The following is a 25,459-nucleotide window of genomic DNA, read 5'->3' as shown; positions in this document are numbered from 1 at the left end:
CTAGGAAGAATGGGTGTTATTGCCTCAACATGAGATTGATGACATCATTCATAGCATGCCCCATTATTGTGAGACCTGTATTCGCTGCCAGAGGTGGTCGCACCCTCTACTGAGTACATTAACCAGTAGTCAAAATGTGTGTGGAAATCTGTTAAGTTGGAAAAATCAAAGAACCTTTTATGTTTACCATTATGCATGTTGCTGTTTATACTGTTTCGTGGCAAAATACTCGCAACCTTGCAAAATTTCCGCTTGTTGCTTTAATATTGGACACCAGTGAATTTACCGTGTGGGTACCCAACCTTATAGGAATGATGTTCACACTGTGCACTTCACGGCAGGGTTTGTATCGTTAATAGTGTTAAGGGTCATGACTTCTTGTGGGTGCCAGTAGTAGTGGTACTGCAATGTAGGCTTGAAACACAAGTATCAATGTGCATTAAAGGTGTAGAAAGTAAATGTTGGTCTGGAGAAGATGGGCAGGGCTTTAGTCGAAAGATGTTTTATCAAAACAACAACAATAGTGCTACTGCTCTTTGCAAGTACCAACACATTAACAGAACATAGAGACACTTTCTGCATCGGAGCTGAAGTAAGTTCAAATGAACAGCCAATTTTCAGATATATTGTGTTGGTTTTATTTTTGTTGTGCCTGTAGTGGCACATGCATTTTCAGCATAGGAAAGTGGTCACAGCAATTTAGTGAGAGGAACCACCAACTCGGATGCAACAATAAGCATTCCATGGATTGACATCCTCCCCTGGAGACATACAGACCATCTGATATCAATGACAGAAAAATGTTAAAGTGGAAGTGTGATGAACTTTTGAGATAAAAAGCTGATCTTGTATAAGGAAGTGTTAAGACATTAGATTAGGATGACTGTTTGATGTATTTAAAATGGAAGAATATACAGGGCTACTATAAATGATTCCTTCACTTTCTGAGTTCTATTATTTTACAAAGTATTACATATGGAAATATAACAATATTATGAAAAGGAAAGTTGCTACTCACCACTGAGTCACAGATAGGTACAACAAAAAGACTTTCACAATTAAAGCATTTGGCCATGAAGGCCTTCGTCAACAATAGATGACACACACACACACACACACACACACACACACACACACACGCACGCGCGCGCGCGTAGGTGCCCGTGAACGCAAGTCGCACACGATTGCAGTCTCGGGCAACTGAAACCACACTGTGAGCAACAGCACCAGCGCATGATGGGAGTGGTGACTGGGTGGAGGTAAGGAGGAGGCTGGGGTGGGGAGGGGGAGGGACAGTATGCTGGGGGTGGTGGACAGTGAAGTGCTGCAGGTTAGATAGAGGGCAGCAGAGATGTAGGGAGGGGGGGGGGGGGGTTAGTGGAAAAGGAGAAAAATAAAAAGACTGGGTGTGATGGTGGAATGACGGCCACATAGTGCTGGAATGGGAACAGGGAAGGGGCTGGATGGGTGAGGACAGTGACTAACGAAGGTTGAGGCCAGGACGGTTACAGGAAAGTAGGTTGTATTGCACGGAAAGTTCCCACCTGCGGAATTCAGAAAAGCTGATGGTGGTGGGAAGGATCCATATGGCACAGGCTGTGAAGCAGACACTGAAATGAAGGATATCACGTTTGGCAGCGTGTAACACAGTACCACCCAGAACTGGAGCAGCTGAATTACGTTCTCCGCCAGGGTTTCGATTACCTCTTGTCATGGCCTGAAATTAGCAATGTCCTGCCCACTATCCTTCCCACCCCTCCCACAGTGGTATTCCACTGTCCACTGAACCCACGCAACACACTCGTCCATCCTTACACAACCCCTGCTCCCAATCCCTTACCTCATTACTCATACCCCTGTAACAGACCTAGATGCAAGACCTATCCCATACATCCTCCCACCACCAACTACTCAAGTCCAGTCACTAACATCACCTATCCCACCAAAGACAAGGTTACCAGTGAAACTAGTCATGTGATCTACAAGCTAAGCTGCAACCACTGTGCTGAATCTATCTGGGCATGACAACCAAAAAGCTGTCTGTCCACATGAATGGCCTCCAACAAATTATGGCCAAGATACAAGTGAACCGCCCTGTTGCTGAACATGCTGCCAAACATGAAATCCTTAATTTCAATGTCTGCTTCACCGACTGTGCCATATGGATCCTTCCCACCAACATCAGCTTTTCTGAATTGTGCAGGTGGGAACTTTCCCTGCAATACATCCTACTTGGTATCAGCAATTTAGGGACAGTGGTTGTCTCTGTATAGAGGAAAGGACTGGCTGGCCAAGTGTGACAGTGGCAACTGGGGAGAGGGTGAGGTAAAGTTTCATATGTAGTACATAAAAATCAGTGGGTTATACAAGCCACGAGTTTGGTATACCACAGAAAACGGTGTGGAATATTTTGCAATATTGGCATTTTAAGCCATATCATGTACAGATCACGCAACAATTAAAACCCAAAGATTATGGTTGATGCCTTCAATTTTGCACCACAATGGAGGAAGCACTTGAGGACGAACATTTTGTTTCCACACTGATATTTAGTGACAAAGCAACCTTCAATTTATCTGGAGGGATTTAGTACCACAATGTGAGTGTCTGGGGCACTAAACATCCTCACAAAATTGTTGCGTATACTCACCGAAGGTTAATGTTTTCTGTGATGGAGCATCAATGTTCATCGCTACCTAAACAATGAACATCCTCATTGCTGGATTGGGCTTAATGGTGAGAATGATGTGACTCTGTTCACTTGTTGGCCCCCACGTCCCCTGATCTAACGTCTTGTGTCTTTTTCATTCATTAAGAACCACGTTTACATACTCCATTGCGAAGAACACGAAACAGCTCAGAGAATGCATCAATGCTGCTGTGATGGCCAGGTACAGGATGTTGCTACATAAGGTAATGAAATGAACTTGGCTACTGCTTTGACATGTGACTAAGGCGTATTCATAGAACATTTGTAGAATTCAAAATGCATATTTGATGAGTTTATAGTTCTCTTCTTGTATTAATCATATTTGGACATGTAATACTTAGGAAAATATGTTGTTGTGGTCTTCAGCCCTGAGACTGGTTTGATGCAGCTCTCCATGCTACTCTATCCTGTGCAAGCTTCTTCATCTCCCAGTACTTACTGCAACCTACATCCTTCTGAATCTGCTTAGTGTATTCATCTCTTGGTCTCCCTCTACGATTTTTACCCTCCACGCTGCCCTCCAATGCTAAATTTGTGATCCCTTGATGCCTCAGAACATGTCCTAACAACCGGTCCCTTCTTCTTGTCAAGTTGTGCCACAAACTTCTCTTCTCCCCAATTCTATTCAATACCTCCTAATTAGTTATGTGATCTACCCATCTAATCTTCAGCATTCTTCTGTAGCACCACATTTCGAAAGCTTCTATTCTCTTCTTGTCTAAACTATTTATCATCCATGTTCCACTTCCATACATGCCTACACTCCATACAAATACTTTCAGAAATGACTTCCTGACACTTAAATCTATACTCGATGTTAACAAATTTCTCTTCTTCAGAAACACTTTCCTTGCCACTGCCAGTCAACATTTTATATCCTCTCTACGTCAACCATCATCAGTTATTTTGCTCCCCAAATAGCCAAACTCCTTTACTACTTTAAGTGTCTCATTTCCTAATCTAATTCCCTCAGCATCATCCAACTTAATTCGACTACATTCCATTATCCTCATTTTGCTTTTGTTGATGTTCATCTTATATCCTCCTTTCAAGACACTGTCCACTCCGTTCAACTGCTCTTCCAAGTCCTTTGCCGTCTCTGACAGAATTACAATGTCATCGGCGAACCTCATAGTTTTTATTTCTTCTCCATGGATTTTAATTCCTACTCCAAACTTTCTTTTGTTTCCTTTACTGTTTGCTCAATATACAGATTGAATAACATCGGAGATAGGCTACAACCCTGTCTCACTCCCTTCCCAATCACTGCTACCCTTTCAGGCCCCTTGACTCTTATAACTGCCATCTGGTTTCTGTACAAATTGTAAATAACCTTTCGCTCCCTGTATTTTACCCCTGCCACCTTCAGAATTTGAAAGAGAGTATTCCAGTCAACACTGTCAATAGCTTTTTCTAAGTCTAAAAATGCCAGAAACGTAGGTTTGCCATTCCTTAATGTTTCTTCTAAAATAAGTCGTAAAGTCAGTATTGCATCACGTGTTCCAACATTTCTATGGAATCCAAACTGATCTTCCCCGAGGTCAGCTTCTACCAGTTTTTCCATTCGTCTGTAAAGAATTGGTGTTAGTATTTTGCAGATGTGACTTATTAAACTGATAGTTTGGTAATTTTCACATCTTTCAACACCTGCTTTCTTTGGGATTGGAATTATTATATTCTTCTTGAAGTCTGAGGGTATTTCGCCTGTCTCATACATCTTGCTCAACAAATGGTAGAGTTTCGTCAGGACTGGCTCTCCCAAGGCCGTCAGTAGTTCTAATGGAATGTTGTCTACTCCCAGGGCCTTGTTTCGATTTAGGTCTTTCAGTGCTCTGTCAAACTCTTCACACAGCATATCTCCCATTTCAACTTCATCTACATCCTCTTCTATTTCCATAATATTGTCCTCAAGTACATCGCCCTTGTATAGGCTCTCTATATACTCGTTCCACCTTTCTGGTTTCCCATCTTTTCTTAGAACTGGGTTTCCATCTGAGCTCTTGATATTCATACAAGTGGCTCTCTTTTCTCCAAAGGCCTGTTTAGTTTTCCTGTAGGCTGTATCTATCTTACCCCTAGTGAGATAAGCCTCTACATCCTTACATTTGTCCTCTAGCCATCCCTGCTTAGTCATTTTGCACTTCCTGTCGATCTCATTTTTGAGACGTTTGTATTTCTTTTTGCCAGCTACGTTTACTGCATTTTTATATTTTCTCCTTTCATCAATTAAATTCAATATTTCTTCTGTTACCCAAGGATTTCTACTAGCCCTCGTCTTTTCACCTACTTGATCGTATGCTTCCTTCACTACTTCATCCCTCAGAGCTACCCATTCTTCTTCTACTGTATTTCTTTCCCCCATTCCTGTCAACTGTTCCCTTATGCTCTCCCTGAAACTCTGTACAACCTCTGGTTTAGTCAGTTTATCCAGGTCCCATCTCCTTAAATTCCCACCTTTTTGCAGTTTCTTCAGTTTTAATATACAGTTCATAACCAATAGATTGTGATCAGAGTCCACATCTGCCCCTGGAAATGTCTTACAATTTAAAACCTGGTTTCTAAATCTCTGTCTTACCATTATATAATCTATCAGATACCTTCTAGTATCTCCAGGATTCTTCCACGTATACAACTTTCTTTTATGATTCTTGAACCAAGTGTTAGCTATGATTAAGTTATGCTCTGTGCAAAATTCTACAACGCGGCTTCCTCTTTCATTTCTTACCCCCAATCCGTATTCACCTACTATGTTTCCTTCTCTCCCTTTTCGAATTCCAGTCACCCATGACTATTAAATTTTCATCTCCCTTCACTACCTGAGTAATTTCTTTTATCTCGTCTTACATTTCATCAATTTCTTCATCATCTGCAGAGCTAGTTGGCATATAAACTTGTACTACTGTAGTAGGCATGGGCTTCGTGTCTATCTTGGCCACAATAATGCATTCACTATGCTGTTTGTAGGAGCTTACCCGCACTCCTATTTTTTTATTCATTATTAAACCTACTCCTGCATTACCCCTATTTGATTTTGTATTTATGACCCTGTATTCACCTTACGAAAGTCTTGTTCCTCCTGCCACCGAATTTCACTAATTCCCACTATATCTAACTTTAACCTATCCATTTCCCTTTTTAAATTTTCTAACTTACCTGCCCGATTAAGGAATCTGACATTCCACGCTCCGATCTGAAGAATACCAGTTTTATTTCTCCTGATAACGATGTCCTCCTGAGTACTCCCCGCCCGGAGATCCGAATGGGGGACTATTTTACCTCCGGAATAATTTACCCAAGAGGACGTCATCATCATTTAACCATACAGTAAAGCTGCATGCCCTCGGGAAAAATTATGGCTGTAGTTTCCCCTTGCTTTCAGCCATTTGCAGTACCAGCACAGCAAGGCCGTTTTGGTTAGTGTTACAAGGCCAGATCAGTCAATCATCCAGACTGTTGCCCCTGCAACTACTGAAAAGGCTGCTGCCCCTCTTCAGGAACCACACATTTGACTGGCCTCTCAACACATACCCCCCGTTGTGGTTGCACCTACGGTATGGCCACCTGTATCGCTGAGGCACACAAGCCTCCCCACCAACGGCAAGGTCCATGGTTCACGGGAGGGGGAAGGGGGGGGGGGGGGGGAGGAGAATATATAGTTTTGAAAACAAATGAATCATTTATAGTAGTCCTGTGTATTGAATGTTATGTCACAAATACTGTGGAATGTTTATGCCTAAAATGTAGTGTAAGTGAGATACTATTTTTTAAATTTAAAACAGTTATTACGGCCCTGGTGGTGACGTCCAGAATATCAACATGGGAAGTACAAGGTCAAACTACTGCTATACAATTATAGTAACATCCCAATGTCTGAAGTAACTATTACACTCCACTATGCACAAAGCCTTCAATAACTATCGTAGCAGATCTTATTAAAAGATGTCTCACAAAATCCGAAGTAAATCTGGTCACATGTAAAGCCAGTGTCCAGAGTCTCGTGTATGACAGTGAGGCCATTTTTGTGACAGAAGAAAATTTGCCCCTTTCAGTCTGGCCACATGCTTCAAACTATTAACTTATTAGCTTATGTGTTAATTGCATGCTTCCTGCATTCTATGGTTTAATGCAATTGGTCTCTAACACATTTAAAGCCAATATCGTAGAGCAAGGAGTCTACCTGGATAATAAATATATTTCTTCACACCTTTATCACTTTCTTTGATAGCTCTTTCTTATTAAAAAGTTGCAAGCAGATATGCAGTACTAATGAGCAACTGATGTGGGTAACTAATGGCATAAGGATATTGTCTACGAGGAAACGAGTTGTATCGTAATACAAAGGACAATCATGACAACATAACAGAATTTCACCACACAAAATACTGCAAAGGACTGGGGAATGTCATCCGACAGGTTAAAACATTATACAACAGAATACTACAAAGCTCTCAAGACTAAATTAAAAGAGGTATCGGTAAAGAATGTGGGTGCTCAATATATTATGCCTCTCATATATAAGACTAAAACTGTTAATGATCCATCAGAATTGTGGAAAATATTGTCCTGTCAAAACCACAATCAAAGTCCAAATGCGAAGGCAGGATGGCAGTGAAGCACAACACTTAGAACTGAAAGTACGTTTACAAACACCAACAAACAGCCAGAACTAAATTGACCTCCTCGACAGTGTGTGCAGCTATTTATATGAACATGGAATATTCCAGTGTGCTGGTATTTATACAAACATAAAATTTTTACAATATACAAACATAACATATGTCAATACCTTTCAGAAATGGTAAATACTAAATAGCAAATAATAGCTGGTCATCTGGTTTGAACTGGCAACCAGCAGCACATCAGCCATCGATGCTAACCACTGTGCCATACTTGACAAACCACACCTCATGGCATTGCCGCTCTCCTGGAGAAACAATGACCCACTGTATGAGAAGTTCTCATTGAAGTTAATTATTGCACCCTGGATCCTGATCTTGTCAAATGTCATCTGTGGTGGGGCTAGTGGAGCCTTGCAGTCCGGTTGTGTTGTTACATCTCTTCACTATGATGAGCACTGAAGGCAGCACCACCCCTCCACAACCTGTCACTCCACCACTTCCACATTATGGCAGCCCTGCTTACCCTGGGTTGCTATAGTTCTATGGTTTTTGGTAATGCTGAACCTTTCCTCTGTTCAGCATCAATGTCATTTACTGCAGTGATGACTAAATTTTCATTTACACTACTGCGTTACGCCAAAGGATTCACTGAGTGGCAATCGCCATTTTGGTGTTTGCATCCATATTTGTATACCACTATGACACTGTACTCATGAAGCCCCAGTGGCCATCTTGCCAGTCGACTCGACAGATCCTTCAGGCTAGTTAGCCAGCACAGAGAATGGTGATCCGTTACAATGATGAACAGTTTGCATAAACATGGATGGAACTTGTTGATGGCCCAAAAAACTGAAAGGCACTCTTTCTTCATTGTAGAGTACTTCATATCGGATTTGGAAAGTACTCGGGGAGCGTAAGCTATCACATTTTCAGCAACTTCTTGAATTTGTATTAGAACTACCTCTATCCCAAAACCACTACCACAGGTGCCAAGTCCTTTCTTGTACCGCTTTCCAGGAAAACTTGTGTCTCCTTGTAGTAATTCTTTCACGTGATGTGCCTTGGTACCGAAGTCCTTAATAAATTGCTAAATTGTTGGATGAAGAGGCACTCTTTCGGATGCAAGCTGATATCTGCAATCTGAACACACTTCAACATGGTTGTCAGATGGCATAGATGTTCTTCAAAATGAGTTCAAAATATGACCATGTCACCCAGATAGCAAAGACACATTATCCATTTAAGGTGTCGCAGCAGGCTGTCCATAATGTGTTTGAAGGTGGTTGGGACATTACAGTACGTAGTCCAAACAGCATGAATTTGAACTTATACAGGTCGTCAGGAGTTTGGAACATAGTCGTCAGCCTAGTCAATATTGATTCGCTACTAATCCTTCTGCAAGTCCATAGCTGGGAAATACTTTGCTCCATTCAAAGTTGGGTGCTTGATTTGGGGGAAGGGAACCAAACAGCGAGGTCATTGGTCCCATCAGATTAGGGAAGGATGAGGAAGAAAGTTGGCTGCGCCCTTTCAAAGGAAGCATCCCGGAATTTGCCTGAAGCAGTTTAGGGAAATCAAGGAAAACCTAAGTCAGGATGGCAGGACCTGGGTTTGAACCGCCGTCCTCCCGAATGTGAGTCCAGTATAGTAACCACTGTGCCACCTCGCTCGGTCCCGTTCAAGCACTCGAGGGTTTTATCAATGCGCGGCAATGTATAGACATGTTCCGTGATTTTGTTCAATCCTCTGTAGTTGGTGCACAAACGCTATGTGCCATCCATCTTCTTGACAAGAATTACAAGAGAGGGCCAAGGACTCTCTGAAGCTTCAATGATGTTATCTTGGAGTATCTTCTACATTCTCTGTTAAATTACACATTGTTCAGCCGGCAATACCCTATGTGAATGCTGGCTAATTGGTGGATGGTCCCCAGTGTTAATAGAGTGTTTTATCATGGGCTGCTTGATCTAACCCTTCTCCATTCCGGATTTGAATGCATCTGAAAATTGATTCAGAATGGCTATTACTTGCTAATGTTCCTTGGTCAGGTCAGATGCTACTGGAAGTTCAATAGTAGCTTCCTTCCCTGTGTTGTCAGTACTACCACTGGAGCAAAAGTCTTGGACAATAACCCTAAGCTGCCCTTTTTGGACTGTTTCAGCTGTCCCCACACACATACCTTTAGGAGTTGACAGGGACGATTTGTGGCTGCTCAGGACAATTAGTGGCCAAAGTTCTCCTCGACCACCCATAATTCTTATGATCGTCACTGGCAGGTAATTTATTTTTGTGAACCTGAGTAGTTTTTAGCAACTGACAAAAGCTTTTACATCTACAACTACATACATACTCCGCAACCCCAACAAATCATGCATGGCAGAGGGCACCCTGTACCACTAGTAGTAATTTATTTTCCTGTTCAACCTGCAAATAGAGACTGGGGGAAAAACAACTGTCTATAAGCCTCCATATGAGTCCGAAGCTCTTTAATCTTATCTTCATGGTCCTTACATCAAACGTACAGTGACAGCAGTAGAATCTCTCAGCAGTCAGCCTTTAAATTTTCTCAATAGAGACTCCTATTTGAGTTCTCGAAGCATCTCCATAATACCAGCAGCTTGTTTGAACTTATCGGTAACAAATTTAGCAGCCTCCTCTGGGGGTGAACCAGCCTTTCCTAAAATTCTCCCAATAAATCAAAGTTGGCCACTCAACTTCCTGCTACAATCCTTACATTCTCATTCCATTTCATACATCGGCCCTCCAATCATGGATAGGAAGAATGATGTAAAGCTTGTAGTGTCTTGTTTTGCTGTGTTGTATGTGAATGTCGCAACAGGCAGTATTATATTACAATATCTCTATTTGACATCAATGTACAATGAGAGTATATCTGCTGTCTTATTAAAGTGTTCAGTGAAGCCATTTTTTATGTGGATGATAGGTAGTTACCATCCTGTGGGTGATGTCACAATGTGAAATTATCTCTGGCACTAGTGTTGATTGGACAACGTTTCCACGATCAGAGAGCATCACATGAGGTAGTCCATGCATTCAAATTGTCATTGTCTACAAGGAAGTTTGAAATTTTCAGAACATCAGCTGTTAGCACAGTTTTGTGACAGCACAGCAGGTGTAGTAATCAGTGCAGACTATTTGTTATCCATCGGTTTCCATTTGTCAACTTAGAAAACCTTCCCAAGCGGTCAATTCCAACTCTGTGGAATGGTGCTGCTGCAAGTGGAATTGATACCAGAAGACCCAGGGATAAGAGCCGAATGTCGTTCCACAGTTGGCATTCTTTACAGTAGCTCACATAGTGTCTAACTGATTGGTAGAGACTTGGCTACTGATACCTGCACCTGATTCAGTCAAAAGCTTCACAAACCCTGGGTGACTAGACATTGGAGTGTTGTAGAATACTTCAGGATTGCTCACCACAGACGAGATCGGATGAAGAGCAATCACTTCCACCCTACTGGACATAGTTCCTCTTATACATTATATTGTTTATTAATTGGAATCTTCCTTTGGTCAGTTCCTCATTCTCCAATGCTTCTGTAATGCTGTCACTAATTTTGAGCATTACTGGATGAAAAGCAGCTTCACTGCAGATGTATGTAAGGCAAATTGGCAGCAGAGATATGAAATTTCATAAGTGAACCTGTTTTGCACATCACAAGGCACTTAGGCTAAGCCTCACAATCATGATGACATTGCAAAAAGGTTGTGCAACTACAAACCGGCTTGCAGATTATTTATGCATCACTGAGACATGAAGGTGTTGATCTGGAAGCACTGTATCGGCACAACAAGCATGCTATTAATCACTACGAATACTCTCTTGTTCTCGCACAGTTATGCGTGGAATATGCAATCCACTTGTTGCCCTTCCTCCACAGTTTGCAGGGCCTCATGTGAGAAAAGGGTAACAGTTTCGCACAAGTGAAGCTTTCTAAAACTGTGCTGATTTGTGGACAGAAGCTTTGCCCTCTCAAGGAAATTTATTATACTCAAACTGAGAATATGTTTAGAGATTCTGCTGCAAACTGATGTTAAGGATATTGGTCTGCAATTTTGCTGATCTGTTCTTTTACCCTTCCTATACACAAGAGACGACTATGCTTTTTTTCCAGTCACATGGGACTTTGTGCTGGGTGAGAGTTTCGCAATAAATGCATGCTAAGTAAGGGGCCATTGCTGTGAGTACTCTTTGTAAAACCAAACTGGGATTTAGTTGCTTTCAACTCTTTCTGTTTCTCTATACCACAGCTGCCTGTTACTAAGTCCTCCTTACAGGAGTCTGTGTGATCGTCAAATGATAGTACATTTGTATGATTCTCCTGCATGAATGATTTCTTAAACGCAAAATTTAGGACTTCAGCTTTATTTTTGCTATCTTCTATTGCCACACCCGACGACCAACAAGTGACTGGATGAAGCCTTAGACCCACTTAGTGATTTTACACAGAACCATAATTTTTTCAGGTTCTCTGCAAGATCTTTTTCTAAGGTGTAACAGTGGTAGTCATTGTAAGCTTTGCACTTCAATGCTAAACAACTGCTCAGAGCAATGTCTGTTGTGTGCTGCTTGGAATAACTTCGTCAATCTGGAATTCTGATCTTCCAGAGTCTAAGACTGCTTGCCATTCCTGGAAGATATCCATCTAAGAAAAACAGCATGACTATCATTTGTTAAAACAACGAATTCTATAGGCTGTGTTCTGTCAATGATTTTTACTCTTGCAATACATACTCCTGTTGCTGGACTATTTTCCATTTATTTCCATCAGCAATATTGCTTTCGTATTGTTGAACATTACCTTCTTTAGCTGGTGACAATAAGCATTTGACATTCCAGAAAAAGGAGCATCCGAGTCGACTAGCAGTTGAACTGTTTGACTGTCAATGAAATTTCCTGTCAACTTGACAAATGTCGTCCATGGAGAATTTTCATCTATGGTAGCCTCACCTTGCTAGATGGCTGCCTTGTTTAGTTTTCCTGTATTCAGCAGTTGGTGAACAGCTGGTATCTCTGTACAGTGACAGGGAACAGCTATGGTGAGTGACTCCATCCACATAACAGCAATGAGCTTCAGTCCACAGGTTGACTACCACCAACTGCAGTTGAGTGGTGTGAGTAGGACTACTGTGATGTGTGACATCTTGTGGCATAACACTTGGCCAACTCCAGTCTTATTTCTCTGCAGCAACGCACAATGCTTCCAGGGCAGCCATAATAAAGTCTGATGTGTAGTCCTCCATCCTCCAAATGTCTGTTCTTCTGGGGGGATGTTCTGCTTAGTGGAGGAGTTAGTTGTACCTGCGTTGGTCAGACGCTGGGTTGTCATTGGATGGTGGAAACAGAACTCCAATCTTGCCGTCCATTCTTCATGGCGCGTTCAATTCATGGTGGAGACTGGTGCCAAAGATTGATACACATCCTCCTCAACATTCTTCATAACCTCATGACTTATAGTATTGATGTTAATGGCTACTATCTCTTGTGTATTCAATCCGACAGCTCTGGCTGCCATACACCATTCTCCATTTCTTGTTTACTATCTGGTGTAAGAGAAAGGTGAGCGCAATGTCTTGTTTCACAACTGCCAAATGGACCATATTTGGGAGCTGACCACACCTCTTTCATCAGACTCTTTTTCTGCTGCATTTCCTTGATGTGCTGACATCTTTCCATAAATGATTCTGCTGATGTGACACCATTTGCTAAGAGCTTAGTCCATACCTTCTGTGATTCCCTTCATCAAATGTGAGATTCTGCAAATTTCTGTGATATATGGATTCAAAACATTGCAAGGGTACAAATCATTCTGTAAGTACGATTGTGTAGTTTTGCCATGACACTGGGACTTGTCCTTCCTCTAAGCAGACTTGCTGTTGCTTGCCAGAAAATGTTTTCTTCAGTTCAATATGGAATCTGCCGCAGCTTTGTTGTTCTTGAACCATTAGTGGGCTGTGCTGTCTCAGTAAAAGTATATGTTTGCCAAACACATTATATCATACCACCTGTTGCATCTGATGACTTGGTTTAATATCCTCTCAGCCATTTCTTTGGGTCCTGACCAGCATCTTCAGGAGGGGTGGGGGGGGGGGTGGCGGGGGTGGGGGGGGGGGACTTACCACTGTTTTGGAATCCACATCTCTCTTGAATATACGGATCTTAGGAATGCAGTACAGATCTTAGGAATGAAGTACTGCTTGTAGTCTAGTTCTGCCCATTTAGGAAGTAGCTTTTGCATTAGCTAATTCAAGCCATGGTGATGCAGGTGTTTTGGAGTTCCTGGCATGTCCACTGTCCCGGCTAAAAACTCACTTTTTCCCATGTGAAAACACACTTCTTCCAAGGTGAAAAATATGCTTTCCCATGATAAGTGACAGTATATTTTCCCTTGGAGTTGTAAAAATATCAATCTGTTGAAAGGTAAAGGTCTTATACACCAGCGAAAAAACTTGGCAAAAAAGAAAAAGAAACGGAAAAAAAAAGTTTTGGAAAGATCCGTGATGTGCATCATATTTTCATATTAAGATATGCTGGTCTTCTGGGATCTACATTCTTCTAAGTGGCTGGTCCATAAGTGTTAAGTTTTAAATGAGAGTCAAAAGCACATGTAACCTAATTCATCTTGCATAAAAGGAAATTGACTTTGAAACTAACACTTTTCAAAGCATCATTCGCAATATTTTCTCACGACCTGTAAGAAATAGCTTCGTTTCAGCAACTGCTAGAGAGTGCCAGAAAACATGCGCCTGCGTGTGGGCAGCTTCGATGACATAGAAAGCCCATATGTTCATACATATATAGTATTAAGAGCTGTTACATGATGTCATAAAAGAAATAGGATACTCCAAGAGCATTGGAATTGCATAAACCATACTAAAATGCATAATTCAGCTTAAAATGCAAATTCACATGTCCAGATTCACAATGAAGTAGGCCCTAATCTGATATCCAGCTTTTCAGTGCCGTTTTCACAATGCAAATTTTCTTGGAGTCCCACTACTGTTTGGTTCTTTATTATGGCATAAGCGCCAGAAGATGAAAATGTGCCCTTAAAATTCAGTTAACTGTTGAAACTAGCCAATAGTGTACAATGAAACACTTCGCTTCTAATAAACTGACTGCCTCTGGGGAAAAGATTACCGAAAGCCACATTTATTTAGCAAACTGACAATAATAACTTCATTGTTCTGCAAAGTGATTGACCGCAAAAAAGGTGGAAATAAAATCAGAAAACAAACTAATAACATATGTTAGCCTTCCATAATTATGTGAATGTGTTTTAATTCACTTGATAGCTCCAAACCACAGAAACCAGTTTTGTTTTCATTTGATGTGAGAAGTGTAAATGAGGAGGAAACAGTAAAATCACTAAATGTAAACATACCTTACATGGAGAGTAACCCCCTCCCCACTATAACCTAGACTGCAATGCACACGTACGAATTTGGCAGCTTGGGCGCACCAGAAAAATGTTTCCGGTAGCATCTGGCTGCTTGCCACTACTACTGGTACAGCTAACAGCCACACTTCAAGCAGCCGGAAGCCAGAAGGTACTGCCCATATGCAACTCAACTGCACATGTGCATGAGCCTGCGCTCAACTACTCAAACAAAATTAATATAAACGGTTGTGACATCACGCTCGTTGGCAGTAGTTTATTGTTATGAAGTATTCCATAGTCCTGAACCTAAAGCCTTTGATACACTTTGCTGTTTATCAGTTCTTACCAGTCAAAGTTACAAAAATTTAACTGAAGACTAAAACACTGAAAACTTCCCAGAATTCTAAAAAATTCCCGGGTTTTCCCCATTTTCTTCTGGACGAAAAAATTCCTGGGTTTTTCCCAGATTTCCTGGAGCTTATAATCCCTGTTCAATGAAGAAATTTTATCAATAGCTCTTGAAGTTAATCATGAAGTTCTTTAAATATTTACAAGCTGTGAGGCATCCCTTTCTCCTTTGTTTAATATATATATATATATATATATATATATATATATATATATATATATATATATATATATATATATATAAAATTCAAGCTTTCGCAACAAACTGTTGCCTCATCAGGAAAGAGGGAAGGAGAGGGAAAGACGAAAGGATGTGGGTTTTAAGGGAGAGGGTAAGGAGTCATTCCAATCCCGGGAGCGGAAAGACTTACCTTAGGGGGGAAAAAAGGACGGGTATACACTCGCGCACACACACACATATCCATCCACACATATGCAGACACAAGCAGACATATTTAAAGACAAAGAGTCTGTATATGTGTGGATGGATATGTGTGTGTGTGCGCGAGTGTATACCCGTCCTTTTTTCCCCGTAAGGTAAGTCTTTCCGCTCCCGGGATTGGAATGACTCCTTACCCTCTCCCTTAAAACCCACATCCTTTCGTCTTTCCCTCTCCTTCCCTCTTTCCTGATGAGGCAACAGTTTGTTGCGAAAGCTTGAATTTTGTGTGTATGTTTGTGTTTGTTTGTGTGTCTGTCGACCTGCCAGCACTTTCATTTGGCAAGTCACATCAGAATTTCCTGCCAATTTCTTCATTACCAGTGCTTGGCTTCAGGAAAGAAGTATCAACACAAAATGCAATTTTTTTCTTTTGTGCATAAGGCACTATCAGGAGTAAATGACAGGTTGAGCATGATAGTTATTTTCTCTGAATTAACAAATGCATTTCATTATAAGGACAACGCAACACCGTTGCCTAAGACGGAATATTATGGGGTAAGAGAAAATTCTCAAGGGTGTTTCACTTCATATCAGGAATGTGGGAAGCAGAAGACTGTCAATCAGTGTCACCAAACAAGGAAGAGGTTTAAATTTGACTGGAGCCGTTTACAGAGTGGGATGTTACAGAGTTTGGATCTGGGTCTTCTCCACAATTCTATTTAGCACTTCCTAATTTGTTACGCAATTTACCTATCTTATATTCTGTATTCTTCTGTAGCACCACATTTCAAAAGCTTCTATTCTCTTCTTGTCTAAACTGTTCATCACCCATATTTCACTTCCATACATGGCTACACTCCATACCAATACTTTCAAAACAGACTTCCTGACACTCGAATCTACACTCGATGTTAACAAATTTCCCTTCTTTAGAAATGCTTTCCTTTCCATTGCCAGTCTGCATTTTATATCCTCTCTACTTCGACCTTCCATCAGTTATTTTGCAGCCCAAATAGCAAAACTCATCTCCTACTTTAAGTATCTCATTTCCTAATCTAATTCCCTCAGCACCACTTAATTTAGTTCAATTACACTGCATTATCCTCATTTTGCTTTTCTTGGTGTTCATCTTATAACCTCCTTTCAAGACACTTTCTATTCCATTCAACTGCTTTTCCACGTCCTTTGCTGTCTTTGACAGAAAAACAAAGTCTCTGGCAAACCTCAAAGTTTTTATTTCTTCTCCCTGGACTTTTAACTCCTACTCCAAACGTTTCTTTTGTTTCCTTTACAGATTATTAGATATACAAACTGAATAACACCGGGAATAAACTACAATCCTGACTCACTACCTTTTCAACCACTGCTTCTCTTTCATGGCCTTCGACTCTTGTAACTGCCATCTGGTTTCTGCACAAATTGTAAATAGCCTTTTGCTCCCTATATTTGATACCTGCCACCTTCAGAATTTGAAAGAGAGTATTCCAGTCAACATTGTCAAAAGTTTTCTCTAAGTATACAAATGCTAGAAATGTAGGTTTGTCTTTCCTTAACCTACATACTAAGGTAAGTCATAGGATCAGTACTGTCTCACGTTTTCCTACATTTCTACACAATCCAAACTGATCTTCCCCGAGGTCACCTTCTACCAATTTCTCCTTTCGTCTGTAAAGAATTCGTGATTAGTATTTTGCAACCGAGACATATGAAACTGATAGTTCGGTAATTTTAACACCTGTCAGCACCTGCTTTCTTTGGATTTTGAATTATTATATTCTTCTTGAAGTCTTATACACCTTGCTCACCCGATGTAAGAGTTCTGTCATGGCTGGCTCTTCCAACGCTATCAGGAGTTCTAACGGAATGTTGTCTACTCGCGGGGCCTTGCTTCGTCTTAGGTCTTTCAGTGCTGTGCCAAATTCTTCATGCAGTATCATGTCTCCCATCTCATCTCCACCTATGTCCTCTTCCATTTCCATAATATTGAACTCAAGTACTTCGCTCTTGTATAGGCACTTTATATACTCCTTCCATCTTTCTGCTTTTCCTTCTTTGCTTAGGACTGATTTTCCATCCAGGTTCTTGGTATTCATACAGGGGGTTCTATTTTCTCCAAAGGTGTCTTTTAATTTTCCTGTAGACAGCATCTATCTTACCTCTAGTGATATATGCTTCTACATTCTTACATCTGTCCTCTAGCCATTCCCGCTTCGCCATTTTGCTCTTTCTGTCGATATCATTTTTGAGACATTTGTATACCTTTTTGACAGCTTCTTTTACTGTATTTTTATATTTTCTCCTTTCATCAATTAAATTCAATATCTACCCAAGGATTTCTATTAGCTCTTGTCTTTTTACCTACTTGATCATCTGCTGCCTTCACTACTTCATCTCTCAATGTTCTAACACTTCTTTTACTGTATTCCTTTCCACTTTTCTTGTCAATTGTTCCCTAATCTTCCTTCTGAAACTCTCTGCAACCTCTGATTCTTTCAGTCAGGTCCCACCTCCTTGAATTCCTCCTTGAGTCCACATCTGCCACTGGAAATGTCTTACAGTTTAAAATCTGGTTCCTAAATATTTGTTACAGTTACAGGTTAGAGTTGCTTGGTGCAATCAGGAGGTTTGGTATGGGAGGAGAGTGGAAATCGAGATAAATACAAAGGAGAAAAAAAGGCTACTGGCTGCACTGGCAAATGTCACATTCCTGTAACCCCCCGGCCTCAACCTTCGCTAGTCCCTTTCCTCTACCTACCTATTCGCATCTCTGCTCTCATTCCAATACTACACAGCCTTCTTCTCTGCCAACTCATCCACTAGTCTTTTTCCCTTTCTGTACTCCCCCCCCCTCCCACTGCACCTAGTAGTGCTGCCCTGTCCTGTCCCCACCCTGCATACACCCATAAGCAGATTACAGCTTCCTCCATCCTTGCTCTGTGCCCTGCTACCCCCTGCCCTCTCCCATGTCTCCTCAACCCCCACCGCTAACCTCAGACTGCTGCTTCCATCTGACAAATCCGACATTTCACTGCAGTGGCCAGAGACGGTGGTTGTGTGTGCAAGTAGTGCTTGTAACTAATAGGATAGTCAGTAAACTTCAGCATTTGGATTTCCAGAGAACATATTACTGTTTATCTGCAACAAAATGTAGTTTCTGACATGTAACTGCGGTAGAAGAGAGATTTTATTGTCACATCATACCAGTACATCAACCATTTTAAGTTCTTAGAGCTGAAGGTAGGTGGAAGGCTTGTTGGAAGTTATCATGTTCATGATGATCTGCAGAAACTGTATGCTTCTATCTTCACTAAGGAATTATCTCCACTGTCACTGAAACTAAAATAAGAAGACTTGTTTCTTTTAATTACTTTCACTTTCTACCTCATATGGTGATGTATTCTGGGGCAAGCCTGTGGACTCACCGAGAATATTCTCAGCCCAAGAAATAGGGGTCATACTAATCTGCGGTTCAGTTTGTGAAATTTGTGGGGGTGTTGTCCAGCTGCCTCTCTGCTATGCCTGTACATATATTCCGATCCAAGCTTTGTTGTTGACAATACTAACTCATTCAGAAGAAACTGCAACATTCATACAGTGAACATCCAATAGAAAAATAGGCTGTTCTTGGGTAACACTTCTTTAAGCGCTGTTGAGAAAGGTGTGCACTATTCAGCAGGTTTCATTTTTGATAGGCTTCTACCAGAGCTGAAAAATTAAGCGATAAACCCCAAGTGTTCAAATCAAAGTTGCAAGTTTTTGCACTGGCACACTACTCCTATTCTGCACAGAACCTAAAGAATCTTCTATGTAAGCTTCTCGTGACACACTCCTTTTATTCTGCATAAGAGTTTCTTGCAGTAGTCGAGAATTTCTCTCTGTAATGTTTATTTTTCCAAAATTGTTTACAAATTTTCTAGCCTATAATCCTGTAAACAACGTACTGATTTGTCTATGACCTAGTAACCTTCACTTACATGACCCCAAAAAACCTTATAGAAGTATAAAAATTGATGGATGGCTCTACACAAGTGATAATGATTTGACACATGTACTGTATGTCATTTTATACCTAAGGAGGGTATTTTGTCAGATCGAAACTGGTAGTTTGTAATTGCACAAATCATGATTTTTTTAAATAGAATATTTTGCACATGGAGAGATGAAAAGATCATCATGACACTTGTTCAATTATGGGGCACATTTCCTGAGGATAATTTTGGTTTCCACAGCTTTCTACAGCCTCATGCCATTGATCATTGTGCTAATACTTCCATGTTTAGGGCTGGTTTCCCACATGAGGAGTAAGAGGGTGCTCTGCATCTCTATCTGCTGTGCTGCCCTCTTTTGACATGGCTATTGACAGACTAAGGGTGATTTCTTATACACAAAGTCTTCGGACACCACAGCTGATGACTTTTATTCAAAGCCTAATCAGCAGCTGGGAACAAACCTAGAACCTCTGCAACAATATCAAAAAATGCTAACCTCTAGACAGCAATCCTACTGATGTGAAACAATCAATGGTGAGCCCATTTTCACTATATCCACACAATGCACACCATTTATTTATGTCAACTGTCAGAATTGCATCATCTGTACATTCACATGGATTTCTGTGATAGTTCTTTAATTAAGTGACCTTACTGTCTACAGCTGTACCATCCACAATCAGCTTCAGAAAGCTACTAACATTAGCTACACAATAGTTCATACATATTTTGAATGTTAACTGTCCTTTGGACTTTCCTAGAGCATGTCAATGCTGCTTTCATTTCTGATATTTGCCTAACGAGAATGGTGAACTTTCATTGTGGATTAAGCAGATTACTAACTCAGGGCACAAAATCAAGAGATGTAAACATTACTGTGGAGTTCACTGACTGATCCAGTTATATGTGAAATACATGTTGTGTTAGAGGGAGGAAATGAATAATGCAGAAACACAGTTAATTTGGAGAGTTGACTAGTCTGAAATACAAATGAGAAAAGTGGAAAGGAACAGTCACAAATGTTGTGAGCTTTTCAAAATGAGAGGTTCCATCTTCATACGGGACTAGGAAAAAAGAAATGCATGGGATATCAAGCACATAGCACTGGATACAGTTGATATCTAAAATGACACAGCAGTTTTTATGTTTTTAATCCTTTCATAGAATCTTCAAATATCTTTCAAATACCGGATGTATATTCCATCATTTTTTGGGAGTGCATCTGGGATCTTATCAACTCTTATACCCATGTTTCAGCTGCCAACCTTTCAGCCATTCTCAGGGTAAGTCACCTACAAGATTTTTAAAGTACATTACACTGTAGAGGAAACATTCAAGAGTTAATGACATCTCAGTTACACTCTCAAAAAATGATGGAATACTTGATCTTAAAGAAACACATCTGAGCATAATTTCACACACACACACACACACACACACACAAAATAATTTGTGCAATGGATGCCTGCATTTTATTATGATATAATGATAATTTCTAGCTCTATGTTTTTTCTTTATATTTCTTTTTGTACACTGTGTATTTATATCTGATCTACGGGTCTAAAAGAGCTTCTGCTTTTAAATCTCAGTGACGAAAAACTTAGAATTAGAAATTGTTTATAAACTCAGAAATGGATGATTTCTTTCTTTTCCTGTTTCCTCCTTCTTTTTTACCCTTGCAATTTCTAACAATTACTATACTGAATATATTCAAACATAATTTATAAGCCTATACACCATATTCTTAGAAAAAATTATGTTACTCACAGCCATCTACATCAACTGGAGACTCCAACAGCCTTTCCAGAGGCACAGGTTCTTTAGGCAGGTCTCTAGCACTGCTAAGATGCGGTGACATAGAATCCACGTTTTCTGAACCCTTGTTTTACAAGCAAACAAGCAGTATTAATGTATGTTATTTTCAACAATATTTGTAATTCAATTAAGTGCATATTAATACAACAGATAGTTCAAATCATGAGTAATGAGGCTATATTTTCTATATTTGTCTATATTTTTAACATATATTATTTTTTATTCAATACCACTAATTTGATTTCTTGTTTCACAATCAAAATAATTACATAAAAATATGAAATTTCAAAGAAATTGGAACTGATGAATATAATACAGGATAATAGTATTCATTGCATCCATATCTCATGAATATTATTTTGAGATACAATAACTATATTATTGTACTTATATGGCTAAGTGTTTTAGTGACAGATAGGAATCTCATCATAAAGAAGTGCAGGACATATTCTAGTAGAAAACAGTTATATGGAAAAGTAAGTGGACACCTCAGTATCAATACTTATTGAGAACAAAATGCAGGAAACGAAATATAAGTGTTCATGCAGCACAGAATTGATTATCCATATATAAAACTGACATTTTGTGCAAAGCAGCGTTGTAAAACTCTTTCCTGTGTCCATACAAGTTAGGACTGAGTTAAAAACATTTTAATGTACATGAAGTGTTGCTGAAAGATATACTTAGAATTTAGGAGCGTTTGAGAGATGGCAAAGTCATCTGATAGATCAGTACCTTATGACAAACATTTTCTCTGGAGAGGGGAGAAGCCTATCATGATCAGATATACCCAGTGAAAAATTAGTTGCATCTCAGCAGAGCACTTTTGGAATATCATTTCTGAGCAACATCTCTGAGAGCACTTTTGTTAAGACTTCAGTTGTGAACATTCTATAATCAAGTTTGGCTAAGCATTCTGCTACAGATGCCTCAGAAGGCGAGACTGTCAAAAGTGATGCCAGGTCCATTCCTGACACTGAGCTGCTGCATGGCTCTAAAGACAGGTCACTGCTGTTATTTTCTGTATCAGGCAGTGACACTTGTGCAGTCACTACATACACCAACCAATGCACTGTAAATTGTGATACAAGTAAATCAGAAGATGAAAGTTCCAAAATCATGTTTCAAAATTTATAACGATTGCCCCAGTTTTGTTTGCAAGCTGTTCACACTTTGAAACAGATCATGTGCATATTGTGTAGTGTGTGGCTGTGCATGACGTCTTCAGTTTTACTGCAGCTTTCAGTTTATGTCATTTTGTATTATTTATCTTGTACCAGCATGCAGATAAGCAGCTTGATGGAAGTAGTTGTCATTTGGTAATAGTGAAATTAGGGATAGATCTAATGACAGAATGTGGTAGAGATAAGAAATGAAGGCAGTTTAATTATTATAAAATCAGAGAATAAACTGATAATGAACCCCCACAGGAGAGATGAATTTAAAAAGGAAAGAGTCTGGAAACAATACACTTGACAAAATCTACAAATGTCACGGCAATGATAAAAATACAATCTGTGATGCCAAAAATCAACTGACTAACCCAAATTTTAGCAATTTTAAAAACATCAGGTAAATATTTACAAGAGGCATAACATTACAGTCAATTGCATTAGAAAAGGATAGTAGCTACTCACCATATAGCAGAGATGCTGAGTGGCTGATAGGCACAACAAAAAAGACTGCCAAAAAAAGCTTTCGGCCAAACACACCTTCATCAGAATAAATAACATACGCACAGACACTCACACAAATGCAACTCACACACACATTAGCAATCTCTGGCTGCCAAGGCCAGATTATGAGAAGCAGCGTATGATGGAAAAGCAATTGGGTAGTGCAGGTAAGGAGGAGGCTGGGGCAGGTAGGGGGAGGGATAGCAGCGTAGGGGTGGGGGATGGTAAAGTTCTGCTGGTCAGAACATACAGGAATGAGATGTGGAGAGGGTAGGGCAGCTAGGTGCAATTGGGAGGTTAGACAAAGGGGAGGGGCGGCAACGGAAAAGTAGAGAAGTAAAAAGACTGTGGGTGTGTTGGTAGAACAGAGACTGCGTACTGCTGGAATGGGAAAAGGAAAGGGGATAGATGGATAATGACAATGATTAACAAAGATTGAGGTCAGGAGGATTATGGGAACGTAGTATATATTGTATGGAGAATTCCCATCAGTGCAATTTAGAGAAACTGCTGTGCAGTTTAGAGAAACTGGTGTTGGTGGGAAGGATCCAGATGGTACAGGTTCTGAAGCAGTCATTGAAATGAAGAACGCTGTGTTGGGCAGCGTGTTCAGCAACTGGGTGGTCAAGCTGTTCCTTGGCCATTCCTGGCTGCCATGTCCACATAGAATGCAGCACAGTGGTTGCAGCTTAGCTTGTAGATCACATGACAGGTTTCACAGGCAGCCATGCCTTTCTTTGATGGAACAGGTGATGCTTGTGACGCATCAAAGGCAGGGTTGCCTGTGAAAACAGTCAAGTGATCTACAAGCTAAGCTACAACCAATGTGCTGCAATTTATGTGGGCATGACAGCCATCAAGCTAGATGTCCACTTGAATGGCCACCAACACACTGTGGCCAAGAAACAGTTGGACACGCTGCCCAACACAATTTTCTTCATTTCAATGACTGCTTCAGAGCCTGTGGCATCTGGGTTCTTCCCAACAACACCAGTTTCTCTAAACTGCACAGCAGTTTCTCTAAAGTGCGCAGATGGGAATACTACATTTCCATAGCTCTCCTGGCCTCATCCTTTGTTAATCATTGTCCCTACCCATCTACCCCTTCCATTTTCCCATTCCAGCACTATACAGCCTCTTATCTACCAACAAACCCACAGTCTTTTTACTTCTCTACTTTACCGTTGCCACCCCTCCCCTGTGTCTAACCTCCCAACTGCACCTAGCTGCCCTACCCTCTCCCCACCTTACCCTGTATGCTCCCACAAGCAGCACTTCCATCACACACAGCTGCTTGCAGTCTGGCCTTGGCAACCAGAGACTTTGGTAGTGTGTGTGTGTGTGTGTGTGTGTGTGTGTGTGTGTGTGTGTGTGTGCGCGCGCGCGCCTGTCATCTATTTTTGACATAGGCCTTTTGGGTCGAAAGCTTTGTTTGACAGTGACAGTCTTTTTGTTGTACCTATCTGTGACTCAGCGTCTCTTTTATATGGTGAGTCTATTCTTTTAATAACATTGATGAAAATAGACAATCTTGATTCATGTTTGCTTAACTGTTTCCACTGGTCGAGACAGGTGAATGAGAAACGGGTGGCAGTTCTGATGTAGCCTAGTGCCGGGTGAGGTGTGCCAGTACTCTGTGTAGTTGTGGCCACTGTAGCCTCCTGCATGCCTGTGTGTGTTGCTTCATGTGAATTGCAATTCTGTGTGGTGCTATTACTGCTGGCAGCCAAGATGCCAGATGTCTGCTCCCACCCCGTCTACTCATACTGGTGGGTCTCTTGGCAATTTCAATCACCTCTCAAATCTTCCGTCTGAAGATAAGATGCTGTTTTGCCAGTATGTGAGCTTCTAGAAATTCTACACACATCAAAAAAGTTTTGCATCAACCTCGGTTCTGAGAGTTCCAGAACCTGTACAGAAAATTGGAATAGAGATCGACATAAACATCATTTCTGCCCTTTTTATAGCTCATGAAAACCACTTACTGCATGCTATACCACCATACAGTGAGACCTTCAGAGGTGGTGGTCCTGACTGCTGTACACACCGGTACCTCTAGTAACCAGTAGCACATCCTCTTGCACTGATGTGTGCCTGTATTCCTCATGGCATACTATTCACAAGTTCATCAAGGCACTGTTGGTCCAGATTGTCCCACTCCTCAACGGCAACTCAGCATAGATCTCTCCGAGTGGTTGGTGGGTCATGTCGTCCACAAACAGCCCTTTTCAATCTATCCCAGGAATGTTCGATAGGGCTCTTGTCTGCAGAACATGCTGGCCACTCTAGTCGAGTGATGTCATTATTCTGAAGGAAGTCATTCACAAGATGTGCATGATGGGGGCACGAATTGTCATCCACAAAGACGAATGCCGCGCCTGTATGCTGCCGATATGATCGCACTATCGGTCGGAAGATGGCATTCACATATTGTACAGCCGTTATGGTGCCTCCCAT

The 25,459-nt window shown here is 40.8% G+C and overlaps 1 protein-coding gene across 1 annotated transcript in view; it reads right to left on the bottom strand.

The window, feature by feature from the left end:
- Nucleotides 1–25,459, bottom strand: part of LOC124594994 (GRIP and coiled-coil domain-containing protein 2) — a 282,633-nt gene that overhangs the window by 22,255 nt on the left and 234,919 nt on the right. Inside the window, exon 18 of the mRNA XM_047133537.1 lies at nt 21,279–21,390. Within this exon, the coding sequence (XP_046989493.1) occupies nt 21,279–21,390 (112 nt within the window). The remainder of the gene's footprint in view (nt 1–21,278; nt 21,391–25,459) is intronic.

This window comes from Schistocerca americana, chromosome 2 (assembly GCF_021461395.2).
Source record: "Schistocerca americana isolate TAMUIC-IGC-003095 chromosome 2, iqSchAmer2.1, whole genome shotgun sequence".
In the NCBI taxonomy this organism is placed as follows: Eukaryota; Metazoa; Arthropoda; class Insecta; order Orthoptera; family Acrididae; genus Schistocerca; species Schistocerca americana.
This window is presented reverse-complemented; position numbering and strand designations above follow the sequence as displayed.